The sequence below is a fragment of the Prunus avium genome, chromosome 1 (assembly GCF_965620075.1).
Source record: "Prunus avium chromosome 1, drPruAviu1.hap1.1, whole genome shotgun sequence".
NCBI lineage: Eukaryota > Viridiplantae > Streptophyta > Magnoliopsida > Rosales > Rosaceae > Prunus > Prunus avium.
In genome coordinates, this window is record NC_142284.1 from 12,917,573 (window position 1) to 12,936,000 (window position 18,428).

Below are 18,428 nucleotides of genomic sequence, written 5' to 3' on the forward strand. Positions count from 1 at the left end.
AAGTATGAAGTATATTTCGAAAATTCATATTTGTGTGTGAAAAATAGTATATATATACATATGTTCTCTTATGCGAACGTCCCAGATGTTATTACAATGCGGACGTTATGTATTTTCTACTATCCCTCCATGCTTTCCTCCATGTTTACAATGGCGCTCGCACAGTAATAACGTCCGTACATTCGCATAGGAAAAGAACTATATATATGGCTATAGAAATTGGCTTTGTGCACACGTGCTTCCACTTAATCTCTGTCTTGTTGTAGTAAAATCAAGAACTCCATTGTGTAAATCCAAAATATTAGCACTCAAACCAATAAGACATGATACAACATTAATAATGATTAGCAAGAGAATAATCAACATTATCTGAGGTACCAACTTGTTGCATAATCCAGTATTAAAGAATGTCAAGGTAATTAATTAAGCTTCAATCCCGATGAGAATTGAAGGTTGATCAAGAGCATGAGAATTTGTACAAGCAAATATAGTTTTTTTTTTCTTCTCATGATCACTTGATCACTGATTCACTATGATGGGTTTAGTGTTTGTGGGATGCAAAGCTGCTTTAAAATAACAAATTCAAATGGTGGTGGCACTAAATCTATATATATAATGAGCACAAGATAAAAAGGACTTCACAATCATACTTTTTTTCTCTAAGCCTAAAAGCCTTTTGATGGTCTTCCATTTCTTCCAATATTCAAACTGATCAACATACAAAAAGCTAATCATTAATTCCTCAACTTTATTCAAGCGTGACTAATAGTTTACCCTTTGCTTTCCATCAACAGCTACCGCGACTAATAGTTTCCGCATTGGCCTTTCTTCACAAACTTTGAATCTTCTGTTTATATTTTATGCGTTGATATTGTGTTTATATCTCTAAAACTACGTTATATTTTAGACCGTTATGATTTTAATCTTGGCCGTAAGTATTGTATCTAACACAAAAAAAAAAGAATAAATTATCGATGTGATTTCCTTCATCGTATTCGTTAAATGATAGTTAGTTTGTCGCCCTCACGTACCTTGTATTTGCATGTGCAATACAAATGAGACCATATCTTTCATTCTACATCCATCAAAAGACAATGTCACGTTGATTAATTGACTTTTGAGTTTGAGTATAGTTTCTATATCTTTTGAGGAATCACGCTAGGTCTTGCACTCAAGAGATATGAAGAGACTCGGAAGCAATCATAAGCAAGTCAATATATAATGGATTTACACAATACGACTTTATAATAGAATCCACATGACTTACATTATAATATCCTTAAAGGACCACCCCCCGTGCGCTGAAGCCCATGACTACGATTAATGATCTAGTAGTCTCAAGACTTTAAGAGGGCACACATATATTCATTTCCATGTCAAGTTACCAATTAATATAATCAAGGGTCGTTTCTTCCTTTGAGCCCACTTTCTTTTGATTCTAACTGACCACTACTTCCATTCAATTCAATGCACTAGTGATAAACTAGTCCCTAACTCCAATCAATGATGCACACCCTCTCTTACGTGCAACCCCATTCTTCAAGTGGAAAGACATAAAGATGCATATATGGAATGTGGGATTGGGGAGTTCCGAGATCATAACATCCTACAACTATAGCTCTGATATCATGTTAAATAAGAGAAATGTTAATCAGCTTTTCTCTTCTGCGTGAACTTGCTATCACCTTATGTCGATCAAGCTTAATTAACATTAATTCTTGAGTCAAAACAATATATAAGGTGGCAGCAAGTCCATGTAGTGACTCTCGATCAAGTTCATGTAGAGATTCAAAGTTTATTATGTATCTTTGAGTTTCATTTGTAATAATGAATATCTTAAAAGTTGTAAAAATTCTTGAATGTGTAATAGTGAGCTAGCTCATCTAAGAATTTCATACCTCATAATCATTTGCACTTTTATTTCATAGCAATCATTGACAAATATGATTACAGAATTTGAACTTGACATTACATGGATCCATGATCCATCATATGATATCTAAGTAGTATAATTAAGGTGGTAATTATTAGATAAGTAGTTGAGTGGGACTTGCTCCCAACTTGACTTGAGCTCCAAAACCAAAACCATATATTTAAAGCAACTCGATCATATTAACTGTGTCAATTGATCTCCATCCACAAATATTGGTGGGTTGAATTTCAAGGCCAATCTTTGAATCTATTACTATGATCAATATACACCAGTTATCCATATGATCATATGGCAGCACAAATCTTGACAAATTATGGCTACAATTTAGTTTCAAAATTACATAATTACGCTTGCCATTTTGGTGGGAAAAACTTTTAAGGCCTTCTTTAGTAGGAAAACTTTTAGACTCTTAAGAAGTCATAGTCAATATTATATCTTATGTATATATTTGTCAAAACCAGGTTGGAAAAAATGGGTTGACAAGATTGAAGCAATTAGTTATGTAATGCCCAACATTAAACGATTTGACCTTTGTGTATGCATCACTACTAGTGTGGATTTTTGTTTTGTTCTTAATCTTATTGGTGGCCTTCTGCAGCAGTGGCGGATCCACATAGGGGCAAGGGGGGTCAATTGACCCTTGCAAACCCATAATCCACCATAGGAGTACAAGAACTTGACCCCTGTAAATTGCCCAGAAGGTGTTTGATGAAATGCCCCAAAGAGGAAGCACCCACACCCCACAGCCAGAGGAGAGAACCTTGCTGTGCGTGAGTACAGCGCTCAACGCTTTGTTTGTTTTTTTCCTGCCGTCGAAACGATGTCGTTCCACTTAAGTGTTTTTTTTTAAACCTGGCCAAAACGACTTAGTTTTGGCTCAGGTGTTTTTTTTAAAAAAAATTCTCTTCTACTGCTTGATAAAATAGAGGGGGAATGGGATTTTAACAAAATTCTCTCATTCAAACAGAGGAGGGAATGTATATAGAAAGTTATGGAATGATACAAATTTCCTTTTACTTTCATTTATTTTTATATTACTCAATTTACTTAAGTTTACAATGTAAATAAGGAAGTACCCCCTATTTGGATTCAAATAAAAATACTAGAAAATCAAATTCTCACCAAATCAAAATATGAAAAATCGGTTTTAGTACAAGATACGATTTAGGCTAAAAATGATGGCTCATTAAGTCAATATATACATCATACTAAAATCCCATAAAATCAAGTTTTTCTTATTTTATGTGTAAGGAATAAAAGCCGCCAAAAATTATATTGAGAAAATGATTATTCCAAAAAACCATTTTTCATACTTAGCCAATATTTAGCCTTGCTTGTAGGACCTGCACCAACCCTACATAGTATGCTCTGGCAATTTCGAGAAGAAAAGCCTATTAAGTGGGTTGAGATGGAAAGCCATAAAACATGGGTGTGTAGCTCATGGTGGAAAGTAGGAAAACACGAAGCGAAAAACACAAAGCAGAAAACACAGAGTGGAAATGACGGAGGCGGAAAGGAAACAAGGGGAGAAAAAAAATCATGATTTGTAATTAATGTAGTCCCCTGTTTGCGCTTTTTTTTTTTTTAAATGTGAAATAAATATTTTCGTCATTTTTTTTCTTTTTTCTTTTTTCTTTTTTTCTTTTTTTCTTTTAATTATAACGACACAAATTAATGTGCTAATCACCCAACTATAAATACTCGCAAGTGTATGTTTGAAAAGATTGTTTTGAGTCTTGTTTTAGTTATAGTTTTGTTCGAGGACTAGGAAAATATTGACCCCTGGAATGAAAATTCATGAATCCGTCACTGCTTGTGCATAGCCTCTACATAAGTGGTTTTTCTCCGGTGCTTAGATGCATTAAGTGCGAATGCAAACATTAGTAAATATTTAGAGTGGTAGTTAGGGGAGGCCCTAAGCATAGACGGGTAAGATGGTCGCCTAGGGGCTCCAAATTGGGAATTTGGGAGGGCCCCAATTTTGATAAACCTTTATATATATATATATATATATATATGTTACTGTAAAAAACAATATACTATATTGATATTATATTAAGCCCAAATATTGTTTTAAAGAAAGTCTAATTATTTACTCTAAAATTAAAAAGAGGAAACTCAATAAAGGAGTTTTTTTATATTTTTTATTTTATATAGTAACCAGGAAATGAATTAAAAAAGAAGTAAAGTATTTATGGCTCTCCAAATTAGGGAGTATGGTTGGAGTTGAAATTTTTTAGAGAGCTCCTAAAAAAAAACTAAAACTAAAATCTAGCAGCATAAAGGAAATTATGGTATGCTCGACAAAAGAAGAAAAAAAGCAGTTTATTAAATATCTTCCGCCAGAGGGAGCGCTCTTGGAGGATGAACAAGAAGGTAAAAACCCACAAGACTATTGCTTATATTTTCTATTGAGAAAGACATGGTAGAAACACTTGGTTATGCAAAGTGAAGTGATACTTTTGCATTGAAAGAGTCAAGACGAGTGATATTTAAGTGATGTTTTGATGCATTGTATAAAGTTATTATATGGATTACATTTTGTTTTGTTTCTTTTTAGGTTACAATTGTGACTTTGAGTTCTATTTTTTCTTTTTAACTAATAAAAAAAAATCACATAAATATACATAAAAGGTAGAAGGCCAAAACCTTAGGACCGCCACTGGTGGTAGTTTGGAATGGCATTGTACCAAGCTAACTACTACTCCGGATGAACAATGTACTAGTTAGACGATGTGAGGCATGAGTGTGGTTGAAAATGTTAGGTCTAACCTGCCTAAGCTAACTTGTCCACTGAACAAAAGATGCTATACTTGTTGGTTGGTATAGAATAGGCAGGTAAAAGTCAATTTTTGTTTTTTTGGGATTGTTGTAAGAAGTAATTTATGAATGTGCGTTGAAATCTGGTTTTTGAAATAATTTCGATTGATTGGAATCAGTCTCCCTGAAGTGAAGTTGGGTTTTGATATTGGCTTTGTGCTGCACTCTATTTTCCACTCTAGTGGAAAATGGCATCTTCCCATTTTTTGCAATATCTATCTGACTGACTCTGTGCATTTGCAGGCATGAATTAATCCAGTCGATTAGGTAGTGCGCCCATCTCTTTACCCTCGAATTTAGTTCAACTTTAAGACATCATTTTGTCAAATAAATAATCAAATTGATCAGCTTTCATTTTATACGTATTGCCAGCTTCCAAACGGGGCTGCTCCAAGATGAAACTTTTGGGCCAACCTTGATGAAATGAAGGTATAGGTTTCCCAATCTTGGGCCACAACATAGAGTATAAAAGTCCAATACAACTAATGGGTAAGGATAAGTGAGCCGGAATTGTAAAATGGGTGAAATTTTTAGGTGTAACCATCAACGTTATCACATTATGCTATAATACAAGTAGATTGATAATACTACGTGACGATGTGACTATCGCGCTAAAGAATTACTCATAAAAGGGGTAACCAATTTTTCAATACTTTGGATAAGACCGGTTATATTGGTACTTTAACCGACATCCATGCATAAATGGGTGAGGGTCGAGTTCGTCCGGGAGGTGAGGCCGCTTCGGCCGTTATTAAAGACTGAGGACCTTGCCGATCTCCGCACTGGAAGCTATGCCCTTTATGTTTATTGATTATTTTACAATTTCCTAAATTTTAAATAGATTATAAATAAAATAAAACTAATTCTTAAGATTGGGGTTTTGTGATCAGTGGCGGGGCTATGCAAAGGGCAAGCTGGGTGCCTGCCCAGCCCAAAAATTTTCAAAAAATAAAATACCTATATGTTATAAGCCCAGTCCAAAAATAAAAATAATTAAAAACAAACCCTACCCATATGTTGCCCATCCGTGTGGTCCCATCTTTTCTCTCCTTCTCTTCAGATTTCTTGTTTCTCTCTCTCTCTCTCTCTCTCTCTCTCTCTCTCTCTCTCTCTCTCTTTGCTACAGACAGCAGCAAGTTTCTCCCTTTTTTTTTTTTTTGGGGTCAAACTATTCCTCTATTGGCTACATATTCTATTATCTTGGGTGGGCAACTTGGCAACAACATCTTCTCCTCTCGTTTTGTCACCAACAAGGTATTATTCTAACTCTCCTTTGCTATATATCTTTAATTATAGTTTTAATTTAAAATTGAGTATTCTAGGGTTTAATTAGGGATGAATTATAATTTTGAGAATTTGTTGAAATCAATTAGGGCTTTGATTAGAAATGAATTATTCTAAAGCTTTGATTTGAGATTTTGTTAAAATTGAGTATTCTAGGGTTTAATTATGGATGAATTATAATTATTGGTTTGGTTTTGTTGAGGGTAAAGCTCATTATGTCGTCCATGACTAGGTGTATCTTTTGATGTTTATTAATGAAATTCACTCATACCGTTGAGTTTAGTATGTAAGTCTTGCCCAACTGACTTTTTGATCCTGGAACCGCCACTGTTTGTGATACTTCCAATTTAGTTGGGTGTAGTGAGCAAATAATGTATTTTCAAAATTGCGAGTAATTGATCACACCAGACGCCCAGACCCAAAGCACCAAAAACAAATAGCTGGGCCAACTCCAATTCAATCCAACATAGGGCTTTCCAAACCCACGTGGCATCTTCAGGCTGAACCAAACAAAGAAAAAAAACAAAAAAATATCTTTCTATGGCCACGTCAACAAAGACAGCAAAGCCATCTCCAACCCATGAGGCTAAACTCAAAATATCTCTAATTATAGCCCAAAATCTCTCCCAACCCAAGAAAATGAAGAGGCCAAAATTTGAGAAAACCCAAACTTGGGGCCCATATATCAGTCCAAGTATTGCCCAAACTCAAAATTATTCATGGAGCCCACCTGCATCTGAAACAACCCCCATGTAAAAAGATTCTGACGTGGCCCCAGCTTTGTTTTGCTGCTGCTTTTTGGCAGCTTGTTGCGCCACTTGTGCTCTCCTGTGAAGTTACCGTTGGAATCCAATGGCAACAATTGAATTCGTTTTGTTTTTTGGTATTCTAAATGCTACTTAAATTAACGATCTATATTAAATCTAAGCTATTTTAATAATTTAAAAAAAAATTCCATTGGCTGAAATTTAAATCCAAATCATCACCTGATATTTTCATTCATACCTAATAAATAAATAATAGTAATAATGGCATTGAATCGAAGCTTCTGACATGAATCTCTCGTGGTCCTCGTCTGCTTCTTCGACCGGTTCTCAGTCCTCGTCTATTTTGGAGAATTAGTTTGGGCCGAAAAGGCATCCCCAATTGGATAGATTTTGGGCTCTAAATGCTAAAGACCCGCTGGAGCTATCCTCAATAAGGATTTTGGGCTCTTTCTACCCGCTTTTTTTTTTCTTCAAATAAAAGTCTTTTTTTTCGGGGAAATAAATAGCTAGTTTTTTTTCTTCACTCTAATCACTTAAAAAATATATATATAAAAATCTTGTCCAAATTTTGATTCTGACTTTTTTTTGAAATGATCACACAAAAAAACTAACATAACATAAACATACATTAAAACAAAATAAATTTTAAAAAAAAACACATAAATCAAATTTCATCATTAAGAAAAATTTAGATATAAGCCTTCCATTATAGAAGAGATATCCCCAAAGAAGACAACGATGGCACGGACGGATTCACTCCCAATCAAAAAGAAGAAAAAAGAAACAAGCTAAAAACCCAAAAAAACTAATAACTGCAGCCTGCCACGTGGCATCATGTCAAATGGAGATTTATGTATGTGGGCCAGGGCCCACTGCGCACTTCCTCTATGTAGGAGCTTGGGTTTTGCCACGAGTTTTTCCCATGCTTGATCGGCCTCCACGTGGTGCTTGAAGAAAATTTGTGTGGCGTCGATCGAGGCGGTGCATGTTCCAGTTCTGTCGGCTCTGCAGGCGACGGATCTTTTGCAATTGGCAAGCGCTTTCTTTAATTTTAGAAATAGCCGCTCGGGTTTCGTCATCTTCAGTTCTCCTGACCTTATCCAGCAAACCCACCGTCCGATCGATGTAGGAATTCGAACCACCGGCGATGAAGATCGATTGGATGTGCTTGAAATCATTGGCCGTGAAGTTTGAGTTTGGATCGATTTCGCTTAGCAAGTGGTGAGGTATGCCTCTACACTCCTCCTCAGTGACTTTGTCCAGGCCTTTGTAGACTTTCATTTGGTCAGAGTTTATAATCTCAGCAACAGGGAAACGGGCTGCGAGGTCCATGGAAAGCCTGGACTTGCCAGTCCCGGTGGCTCCCATTATAACAATAACCTTATCTTTTCGCCGGAAAAATGGATCCATGTTGATGCTGTTCAGGTTGACCCGAGAAGAAAAAGAAAAGAGAAAAACACATGTAGGATTTCAATTTTGCGGAAAATTACACATGTAAGCAGAGCAAAGCATGCCTCATCACAAGAAAAAATGATTGTTTGGACCACTGTACCTTTAATAACAAACTTGTTGCCGTAGAGAAAAACCAGAGACAGAGAGATTGCCTGAGCGGAAGAGATGAGCCTGGTATGGTATTTATGGAGGTGGGAAAAGGCTTTAAGGCAAGCGAGGGTTGTACAGGCTTTTCTTGTGATTTCAATGGATCGCAACACACGGGCCACCCAAAGAGCCTTTTGGGCCAACTCGAACTTAAGGTTTCCAAACCCACGTGGCATCTCCAAGCCGGTCTCTCTCCATTGCCACGTCAGCAACGACAGTAATCACAGAGAGAGAGAGCAGGGACCTTGACCATCTCTCTCAAGTTTGATGCGGATTTGCAAATTATCACATTTCTTACCAAATCTTCACCTGATATTTTCATTCATACCTAATAAATAATTCAATTAAATAATAATAATAATAATGGCATTCAATCGGAGCTTCTGACATGAATCTCTCGTCGTCCTCGTCTGCTTCTTCGTCGTCTTCGACCGGTTCGTGGTTCTCCGGCGTGGTCCGCGGCCGGTCGGACCGGTCCGGGTCCGTCAAGATGGGCTCGGATTCTGTCTCCGGCGGTTCCGGTGACTTTTCTGGTCCCGTTGTACGGAAGAACCAGTTCCGAGGCGTGCTCTTCAAGTACGGCCCAAAGCCTATTCAGGTATGTCAGTCTGGAATTCTATGTTCTTGTTTCCGGATTGTGCTGCATTTAATTCAAATTTTAGTGGGTCGTGGAGTTTTGAGAGCTCGATCTCTGGTTGGAAGTTGGAGTTTTTGAAAGAATTGGGGTGAGTGATGCCATTTTGTTATTGAAAACTGCCATTTTTAACTTCTAGGTAGTCTGAATTATGTTGAAAGGGTACTTTTAAGATTTGAATTTGGTGGGTAAAATTTTTTTTGAGCAGTTTCCGATTACCGAGATTGGGATTTGAGGTGAAAGGCAGGAACTTTGGTGAAAAAGGTTCAGATGGGTTTGGTAACATGCAAAGTATATGTGAAGTAGTTCACTGGCGGCTATGAGAGATCGGCATTTCGAGAACGATAGTATTTTCAAAATTTCAATTGCCAGTCAAAAAACGCAATTTTTATGCATTAGCTAGTCTGAATTATGTTAGTGGGGGTGGCTTTTAGATTTGAATGTGGTGAGTAAAATTAAAACTGCCAATTACTGAGATTAGGATTTGAGGTGAAAGGCTGGAACTTGGTTGAGAAGGTTAATTTAGGCTTTGGTAACTTGCAAATTATATGTGAAGTAGTTCAGTGGCTGGCAGCTATGAGCGAACAGCATTTCAAGAATGATAGGGTTTTCAAGATTTCAATTGTTTCGGTGGTCTTGCTTTTGGAAACAAAGAGAAGTTACCTAGACCTGCTGTTGGAAAGTTCAGTTGTGTCTACGCTGTAGACTCTACCTATTCTTTAATTCATACCTTTTGGTTTCAGTGGTTTGGTTTCGGTTGGGCACGTTTTGTACAGTTAAATATAGAAACTAAATTTGAGTATAAAATGCTCATAGGATTAGGTAAATTGGATTTTACGATTAAGGCTAACATTCAAACAAAGAAAAGTTACTCCCTTAGTATGAGCTTAATTCAACCAGACTACACTACGGATATCTTTTCCCTTTTTGCAGTGCATGACTTATTTAAGTTATTTTGTTCTGGAAAATCATCCATTTTGATTTAATTGCTGTTTGTTATTGTTGTCTAGTGTAGTTCAGTTACTATGCTCACTTTTAGGACTCTATCCTCCATGCTTATACGTTAATTTTCTTGATGACATGTTATGTTAATGATAATTATCCTTACCATGCAGGTTGCGTTTAAAACAGGTGATTATAGACAACAAGTCATTTTTATTGGTGGACTGACTGATGGTTTTCTGGCAACAGAGTATGTTACATTGCTTGTGAACTTCTTTTCTTTTTGTAGTGACATTTTGTCTCCCATCTCCCATCCCAATGTTTGTTTGTGTGACTAGATTACATCTTATGCATGATTTTCATTCAGAGTGATTTTCTTAATTTAATAAAGGGATATTCACTCTACAATGATGCTGGGTACTTAAAGCAAATTTTAAAAATGTTTTATTCCTATTATATCTTTCTTTTATCTGGTGTACAGTTACTTGGAACCTCTTGCAATTGCTTTGGACAAGGAGAAATGGTCACTTGTTCAGCCACTCTTGTCATCTTCATACAGTGGATATGGCACTTCAAGCTTGCAACAAGTAACTTATTTTTAACCTGTCACATTCGTATTCTTTATAGGTCTTGATTAATCCACTGCTTCCTATGTTGTTATGTACAGTAGGGGAAACAATATATTCTTGTAAGTTGCAAGACAGTTAGGGTTCAGTTGTATTGTATCTATATTTGTTTAAGGATCCATGGTGACTGGTCTGGACCTTTTCATCAAGATTTATGAGACTATTATTCATGTTTGATCTTTGTGTTTTAATTGGACTAAGTTGGGCTGAAATTGGGCTTTGATTACTTCTTTAAAATACACATATGTACAGATATTTTATCGTTCTCTGGTTTTGGGGTTTGGGCATTGAGTTACAAAATATTGGTGCTTTTACTTATAAATACCATTGCCTTTTGTATTGAAGGATGCAATGGAACTTGATCAGCTGATCAGTCACTTTATAAACAAAGAAGATTCTGAGGGTGTGGTACTGCTTGGCCATAGTACTGGCTGTCAGGTTTGTGTTGATTGCATCTTAGACATGAACTTCTGAGGGTGTGATACCATTGCACTCATCATTATCACTTTTTGGGGCTTATAGTTACAATTCCATGTTTTTGGTTATGACTCTAGGATATTGTACATTACATGCGCACAAATGCTGCATGCTCCCGAGCGGTCCGTGCTGCCATTCTGCAGGTAGTACCCTTTCCATACTTTGAAGTTTTAAATTTATATTGATATGAAAATTTGAATGCGAATAAATTCAAGATGCTAAAGCACTTCATTCGTAATTAATGCGTTAAAGATTATCATCTTGTCATTTGGGTGTAAAGTTGGCTTCCCTTCTTTTCTGCGCTTACTGGTTGATTCCATCAATTGATTGATTATAAGTTGTGGTTGATTGAAAATATGCTGGTAGAGAGATTTGCACTCAAAACTAAGATATTTTCATAAAATAAATGTCTTTTCTTTTCTAACTCGTAGTATGCGTACATCATGTTAAGCTATCGTTCATTTGTTGTCTGATGATTGATGTGAAAGTTCTTCTTCTTGCTTACGGAGGCATCTTTTACCCTTGTTGGCTATATGCACCTTTACTTGAATCTTTGGTGGTAATGCCAACTAAAATGTTCAGGCTCCAGTCAGTGATCGGGAATACAGAGCAACTCTTCCCGAAACAGCTGCTATGATTGACTTGGCTTCAACCATGATTAGTGAAGGCCGTGGGTTGGAGTTATTGCCAAGTGAAGCAGATCCAGGAGCCCCAATAACTGCCTATCGGTGAGTATACACCCATATTATCATTATCTGAAGTAATAAATATGAAATTGAATTATTTATTACCAGTTTTTGGGATAATATTTATTTGGAAGGAATTGGTTTTAAAATGCAAAGAGGTGCACAAGAGGTTCGGCTGGTCTGGATCTGGCACGAGCCCGATCTAATTATATAGAGATGTACAATGTATCTGTTGCACCATGACGCTAAGAAATTGTCTTGCTACTCAGCCACCGAGTTCCATATTGTCTTTCTTTGCTGCGATTTTTCATTGTCTAAAGAACAAATTGCCTTGCAGGTATCACTCTCTTTGTGCATACAATGGGGATGATGACTTGTTTAGTTCTGACCTTACTGACGACCAGCTGAGGTTGAGACTTGGGCACATGGCTAACACACCTTGCCAGGTCCTTATTTAATTTTCTTATTTGCAAGAAATAGTGTTTGTAATGTATCTTAATTTGATTTAAAGTATTTTGGGCGAGATGTTAACAACTTGAGCAGAGGAAGTAAATAAAAGAATTTCAGAATAAGACTATTACTATATTTTCAGCCAGGCAAGTTCATAATAACACAACTCTTTTAGAGGGGAAAAAAGAAAAAAAGATAGAAAACAGGAAGACAAAGGTATAGAAATATTGCTCAAGGATTCAGCTCAGTAAAAATGGTCAATACATTAAGCGCCTCTTGGTGACAAGCATGCGTTTTGTTTACCTTTTACAAGAAGGATGTTGCTTTCTGGTTTAGTGAATGGCAATATCAATGAGTACAAATTAAGTCAGTCATATTTTTTATGCAGGTTATGTATTCCATGGCCGATGAATATGTGCCAGACTATGTTGACAAGAAAGCATTGGTCCAAAGGTAAGATACCGAAACTATTTTGCTTATTTTACATAAATTTCATTTTGTTTAAGAAGAAACAAAAAATAATGCCTTTAAAACAGCATGCTAATCTCTTTTCCTGTGGTGCTTGCATGTGCACACTGGAGCTGTGCATGTGTAAGGGTTTTATCTATGATGTGATTAAACAATTGTGTTGGTATTATGGATCTCATGCAGATTGTGTAAAGCAATGGGTGGTGCAGAGAAAGTTGAAATTGAATATGGTAATCACTCCCTTTCTAACAGAGTTGATGAAGCTGTCCATGCCATTATTGATTTTGTTAAGAGAGAGGGACCTAAAGGCTGGGATGATCCGTGGCATTAGTTTAGTGTGTTGCTCTATTTTCCTCCATTTTTAATTCTAAATTCTTTCGTTTTATTCCATTTATTCCCTGTCTTTAATTTTCTCAGCTTTCAGTCTTCTTCTTCTTCTTCTATATAGAAAATTTCAAGTGAATTTCGATCTTATTTTGCTCACACCGTTTGAGATTGTGTCGAACACCCTTCTTTTGTTAACTCATCGGGAAAGGAAATAGAAAAGAAAAGAAATTATTTTGCACCTTTTTTCTGGGTTTGGCATTGTGGAATCAAACTGATGATTTTGAGGTTTGGTTTCTTGTTTGAACACTTGATCTTTTCTTCATATGAGATACTTTATCATCATATTCTCCTCTCAGACTATATACTACAAACCAGAAAAGCTACATTTACATCGACCATATTTTTTCCATACACTTGAATTGAGGTCTCTGGATACATTCAAATTGCTTGTCCTATCATGTGAACATAACCTTTTGGGATTTATCTTAAGATTGAATTTGGCAGCACCATCAAAGAACTTTCATTATTCGCATAAGACAGTGCCAATAAAGCTGTTAAAAGCAGTGCCTCACGTTATAACTTGTCTTTTAGCTCTGAATTTTGGTGATTCTCTGCCTCTGCAGGGCTGGTTTTAGCTTATGTGGTAGGATTTTTGCTAAGGTGAGTCGCCACACGATTTCTAATCGTTATGTGATTTCCACCGGGATCAATTGCGTGGACGATTGACTTTAACACGACTTAACTAATAATAATGAGTATACGGGAGGGTAGGACGATGGAAGGTGGGCATGAATTTTTCTGGTAGATGTTGGGTGGGGTTGGTACAAACCATTAGTGTGCTCACAATTTCTTTGAACAATGTCAAATTCCGCAACTTCTGAATTACTTTTGTTTTTTGTGTGAATAAGTTTGAAGAAAAGTAGAAAGAAAGATCGCAACACTTTCACACTAAGACAAAGCTGTTCCTCTCAATCTTAGCAAAAAAGCCATTTAGAGCTTCACACATTGCAACATCACTTTTAACCCTTTGCCATCTTCTTTGAAAATTTGGCTGCCACCCACTTTTATTTGTAATTTGATTGAACATGTTATTCTTCCTTCATGGTCCACAACTCCTTCACAAAGCTCACACCTGGACGGTCAAAATCAAAAGAGCCTTCTTCCCATTTTCTTTGCTTTTTCCACACATCCATCCTCCATGTGTTTCATGGGGCTTTTATTTCATTACTTGGCATTCCGATCTCGTGTCCGGATTTAGGCAGACGAATTTCCACCACCTATGATTACGTGTTTATTATTTATATGTCGATTTCTGTAACATTCCAATTTCCAAATATATTATTATTCTAAATACATTTAATTTAATTAATTTAAATAAAATAGCAAATTTAGCTTTTGTTGTCTAATCCAAGTACCTCCATCCAAATGGAACGTATAAAGGTTCTTAAACTGTAATTATTTTTACATGACGCATTTTGTTTTATATTTACAAATAAGCCCATTTTAGTAAATGAATGTATGTCGACAGCACAAAAAGAATAAGAATACAACCCGAAGTGCCAAGAGGCAAACTCCCCAAACTAAAAGGAACAAAAGCCAACCGAAAAAACGGCCACACGACAAAGGAACAGCCGACCAACATCACCATCAAAATAACTAAAAAAACTCAAAACAAAGAAACAAAAAATTAGCCAAATGAAAACACAAGCGAGGAGGCAACAGCACCAAAATGCAAACAAGAACCCTAAAGACAAGCTGCTTAGCAGTTAAACAAAACCATCGGGGCACCCAAAGAGAGCCGAGCCAGAAAATCCAATACCAATAATATATATATATCAAGGCAGGAAGCTGTTTCCGCAAAGCAAATGCAAATTGCAGGGAGGAGAGGTTATATTTCAATCTGATATTCTTCTTGTTCATCATCATCATCATCATCATCACGATCTTCAGAACCACAGAGGGAGGAATCTGGGCCACATGATCAGGTGATTGATTAAGTTTTATTATTATTAATTCTCACGTACCTAGCTAGCTGCATGCGTGTGTTAATTATTGGTAATTAGTGTGCCCTTCTTCCCCCTACGTAAAAATATCAATTGTTGTTGCTTGCTCCAAGTGGGGGGTTTCTGTTAGATAATATCACAAATGTTCTTAATTTGTTTACTATTTAAGTGGGGGGGGTTAAGTCAAATTTACTATTTGCTAAAATAGGCCCTTGTAACTCAAATAACGTAGACGATAACTCACCAATAATACAACGTTTAAGTAAAATTCAATTCTAAAATTGGATGACAATGTGTCCATGTAAGTTGATTTATTTACAAATCATGCCACTAGATCTTTATTTGGTGGCTGATTGTTTTTCATCCCCTAATTTTATGCAAATGAATAACACATCTCACTACACATTTATGTTTGCACTCCTGTAATAATTGCTTACAATCAAATTAGTTCAAATACTCCCTCCTAACCTCCTAAATGAATGTTTTTATACCTACACCCTCCAATTATATATATTTACTTAATATCCTTCAATATATAATATATTCTAATAGGTACAATGCCATAGGAAATAAAAAAAGTATGTTAATTAGATGATATTATGTACGTTAACATTTTCATGCCTACATACATTACATCATATGACTAATACGAGAAAATGATAGATAAATTATTGTCCATAAAATATAATAGGTAGATTATTGTCCATAAAATATAATAGGTAGATTATTACTCATAAAAGATAATAGGTAAATTACTGTCTATAAAAGATAATAGGTAGATTATTATCCATAAAAATAATAGGTATATTATCATTCATAAAATAAAAAGAACATAAATAAATTTTCTATTTAAATAAATCACATAATAGGTACATTATTATTTTTAAAAAAATTAAAAATAATAGGTACATTAAAAAATAATAATAATCTACCTAATATTTTATGGATGAAATTAATAGGTACAGTAATAGGTAAATTATTGTACCTATTAAAAATAATCGATTGATTATTATCCATGAAAAACTAGGTACAATAAAACTTTAATAGGTATATTATCATTCATAAAAGAGAAATAAACTATACATAAATTTTGTATTTAAATAAATAAGTCATGAAATAGGTTTATTATTATTATATTTAAAAAAAAGGTAGATTATTATCCATGACAAAATAGATACAGTAAATCGATCCTGAGACACTTTTATTGAACCAAAAACCAAGAGCATGTGTAGAAAGAAAAAGATGGAATAAAATTTCAAAAAGGCAAGAAAATAAGGAAAACTAAGCATTTCCTGCCAACTCATTGTTGACTATATTTAGTAAGTAATTTTAATAATAAAACGTTGCATACAAAACTCCTTAAGGGAATCACCATAATAAATTGGGGAACGGAAAATTATAACACCACTTCATTACACGTTGAATTGTAAATAGGGGTATTTTGGGAATCAAAAAATTATAATAAATCAAATATTAAGCTTAATAAGGTAACTTAATAAGTTGGATCCTAGTCATAGGTTTTTACTTATAAAAATTGAGTATTATTTATAGGAACAAAAAGTGAAGGATTGTAGGTAACGCAAATTAAATTAGAAAAGTGTAAGTCAAATTTACTATTTAATTAATGTGATTATAGATATGCCACGACATAATAATAATCACGTTATGCATCAACTGACTTCACAAACTTGTTTATATGTGACAGCTTACCTAACAACTCTAACAAACTACTAACAATCACTTTATTTCACTTCAAAATCGACTATGGGTAGCGTTATCTACACTTATAAATAAGCTTTGTTTTTTTGTTTGTTTTCTCTTCTAATTATAATTTCATATTGTCTTTTGTTTCTTCAAATCTGAATACGTTCCACCTCTTAATTGTTCTTTGGTTTGTATTAGCATACGTACCATCAAAGTTTATACTAAATCATTGTTTAAGAACTTTTGATTAATTTCCAAAAAAACACTGCTCGACTTCTTACTGAGGCCTCGTTTGGGATTTGCTTTTTTTCATCAAAAACCTGCTTCACTTTAAAGTTAAACAGTTTAAGGTGTTTGATAAAAAAAAATATCCTGATTATTTTAAAAGCAATGACCTTTTGACAGCAGCTTTTAAAAGCAGGCTCTGGGTTGCTTTTCAAAGCTGCTTTCAAAAGAAGCAGAGATGAACATTTAATGAATTTTTTTAATTTCCAAAATACCATCATTCATTTTAAAAAATAACACCACCTCCACTTCCACATCCAACTCCACCACTTGCAGCATCACATTCACTACCTCCTCAACCACTGCCACCACCACCACCACCACATCCTCCTCCTCATCATCCTCCACCATCACCTCCTCCACCAGCTCCTCCCTCACCTCCACCTCCACCTCCATAACCACCACCACCACCACAACCACAACCACCACCTCCTCCAAAACCTCCAAATCCACCACCACCTCCACAACCGCCATCCCCACCACCACCAACTCCACCTTCATCACCACCACCACCTCCACTCCATCACTACAACTACCACCACATGATTAGTACATAACATTTTTAACATCATGTCTATTTTAGTCATTATTCACAGTTACAACAATTTTATATTAAAATTTACCAAACGTTTTTTACACTGCTTTTTGTACTAGCAGCACTTTAAAAATATTGTTTACCAAACATGGAGCTGCTTTACTTTACAACTAATTATTTTCAAAGCATAGCAGAAGCAACTTTTTTTAAAAGTGACAGCAATCCCAAACTAGGCCTGAGTCATTCTTCATTACATCATATACTGCAGTGACTTGTTCAAAATACGAAAAATAAATTTATGTATATATGTCAAACTATAAATTATTTGTCGAAGAAAATACGTACTTCTTGAATCTAGGCGACCAAGTATTTTCCTTTTATAGTCATAGTCACATATAGCGTTGTTTTTAAAACCTTAAAATATCTATCTTATAATGGAAAAACAATCTAATATAGTGGAAAAACAACAATTTAGTTATAAACAAACAATTGATTTTTGTTTTTGACGTGTAAATCCACCGGAGTGTTTTTTTTTCTCTCTTTGCTTAATGGGTCGGTTTATCGGGTTTGGCCTTTTCTGCGTCCGACAATCACTCAATCATCTACACGTGATTCCAGGTGGCACGACATCCCAAACCACCGTCACCATGCACAATCAATTTCATAAATGCATCAAAATGACATAAACACCCCTTTCCCAACCCACGCCGACGATTGGTTTGGGATATTGATGTGGATGCTGATGGTGGAATCACTGTAACAGGGAAGTTTTTTCTCCTACCCATAGGCCACCCTGTCGGTGATCCACTATCCCATCAACCTCACCTCCACTTCCTCCTAAATATCAGGGGCATTTTCGTCCACAAACATTATTACCAGCTTCCTAGG

General features: G+C 35.5%; 1 protein-coding gene across 1 annotated transcript; it reads left to right on the forward strand.

Moving 5' to 3' along the window:
* The first annotated feature begins 7,601 nt into the window (after positions 1–7,601).
* Positions 7,602–13,251, forward strand: LOC110750460 (alpha/beta-Hydrolases superfamily protein). Its single transcript, XM_021950799.2, has 9 exons — positions 7,602–9,001; positions 10,153–10,229; positions 10,461–10,566; positions 10,951–11,043; positions 11,160–11,225; positions 11,665–11,810; positions 12,106–12,214; positions 12,607–12,671; positions 12,870–13,251. Exons 1-9 carry the CDS (start codon positions 8,792–8,794, stop codon positions 13,015–13,017), a joined length of 1,020 nt encoding a protein of 339 aa, XP_021806491.1. The 5' UTR covers positions 7,602–8,791; the 3' UTR covers positions 13,018–13,251.
* The last annotated feature ends 5,177 nt before the right edge of the window (positions 13,252–18,428 follow it).

Excerpts from the sequence above, each read along its gene's own strand:
- LOC110750460 (XM_021950799.2), top strand. The coding sequence starts at position 8,792 with ATGAATCTCTCGTCGTCCTCGTCTGCTTCTTCGTCGTCTTCGACCGGT. Across the intron at positions 11,811-12,105 it reads GCCCCAATAACTGCCTATCG|GTATCACTCTCTTTGTGCAT; the intron begins GTGAGTATACAC and ends ATTGCCTTGCAG. Across the intron at positions 12,215-12,606 it reads TGGCTAACACACCTTGCCAG|GTTATGTATTCCATGGCCGA; the intron begins GTCCTTATTTAA and ends TTTTTTATGCAG.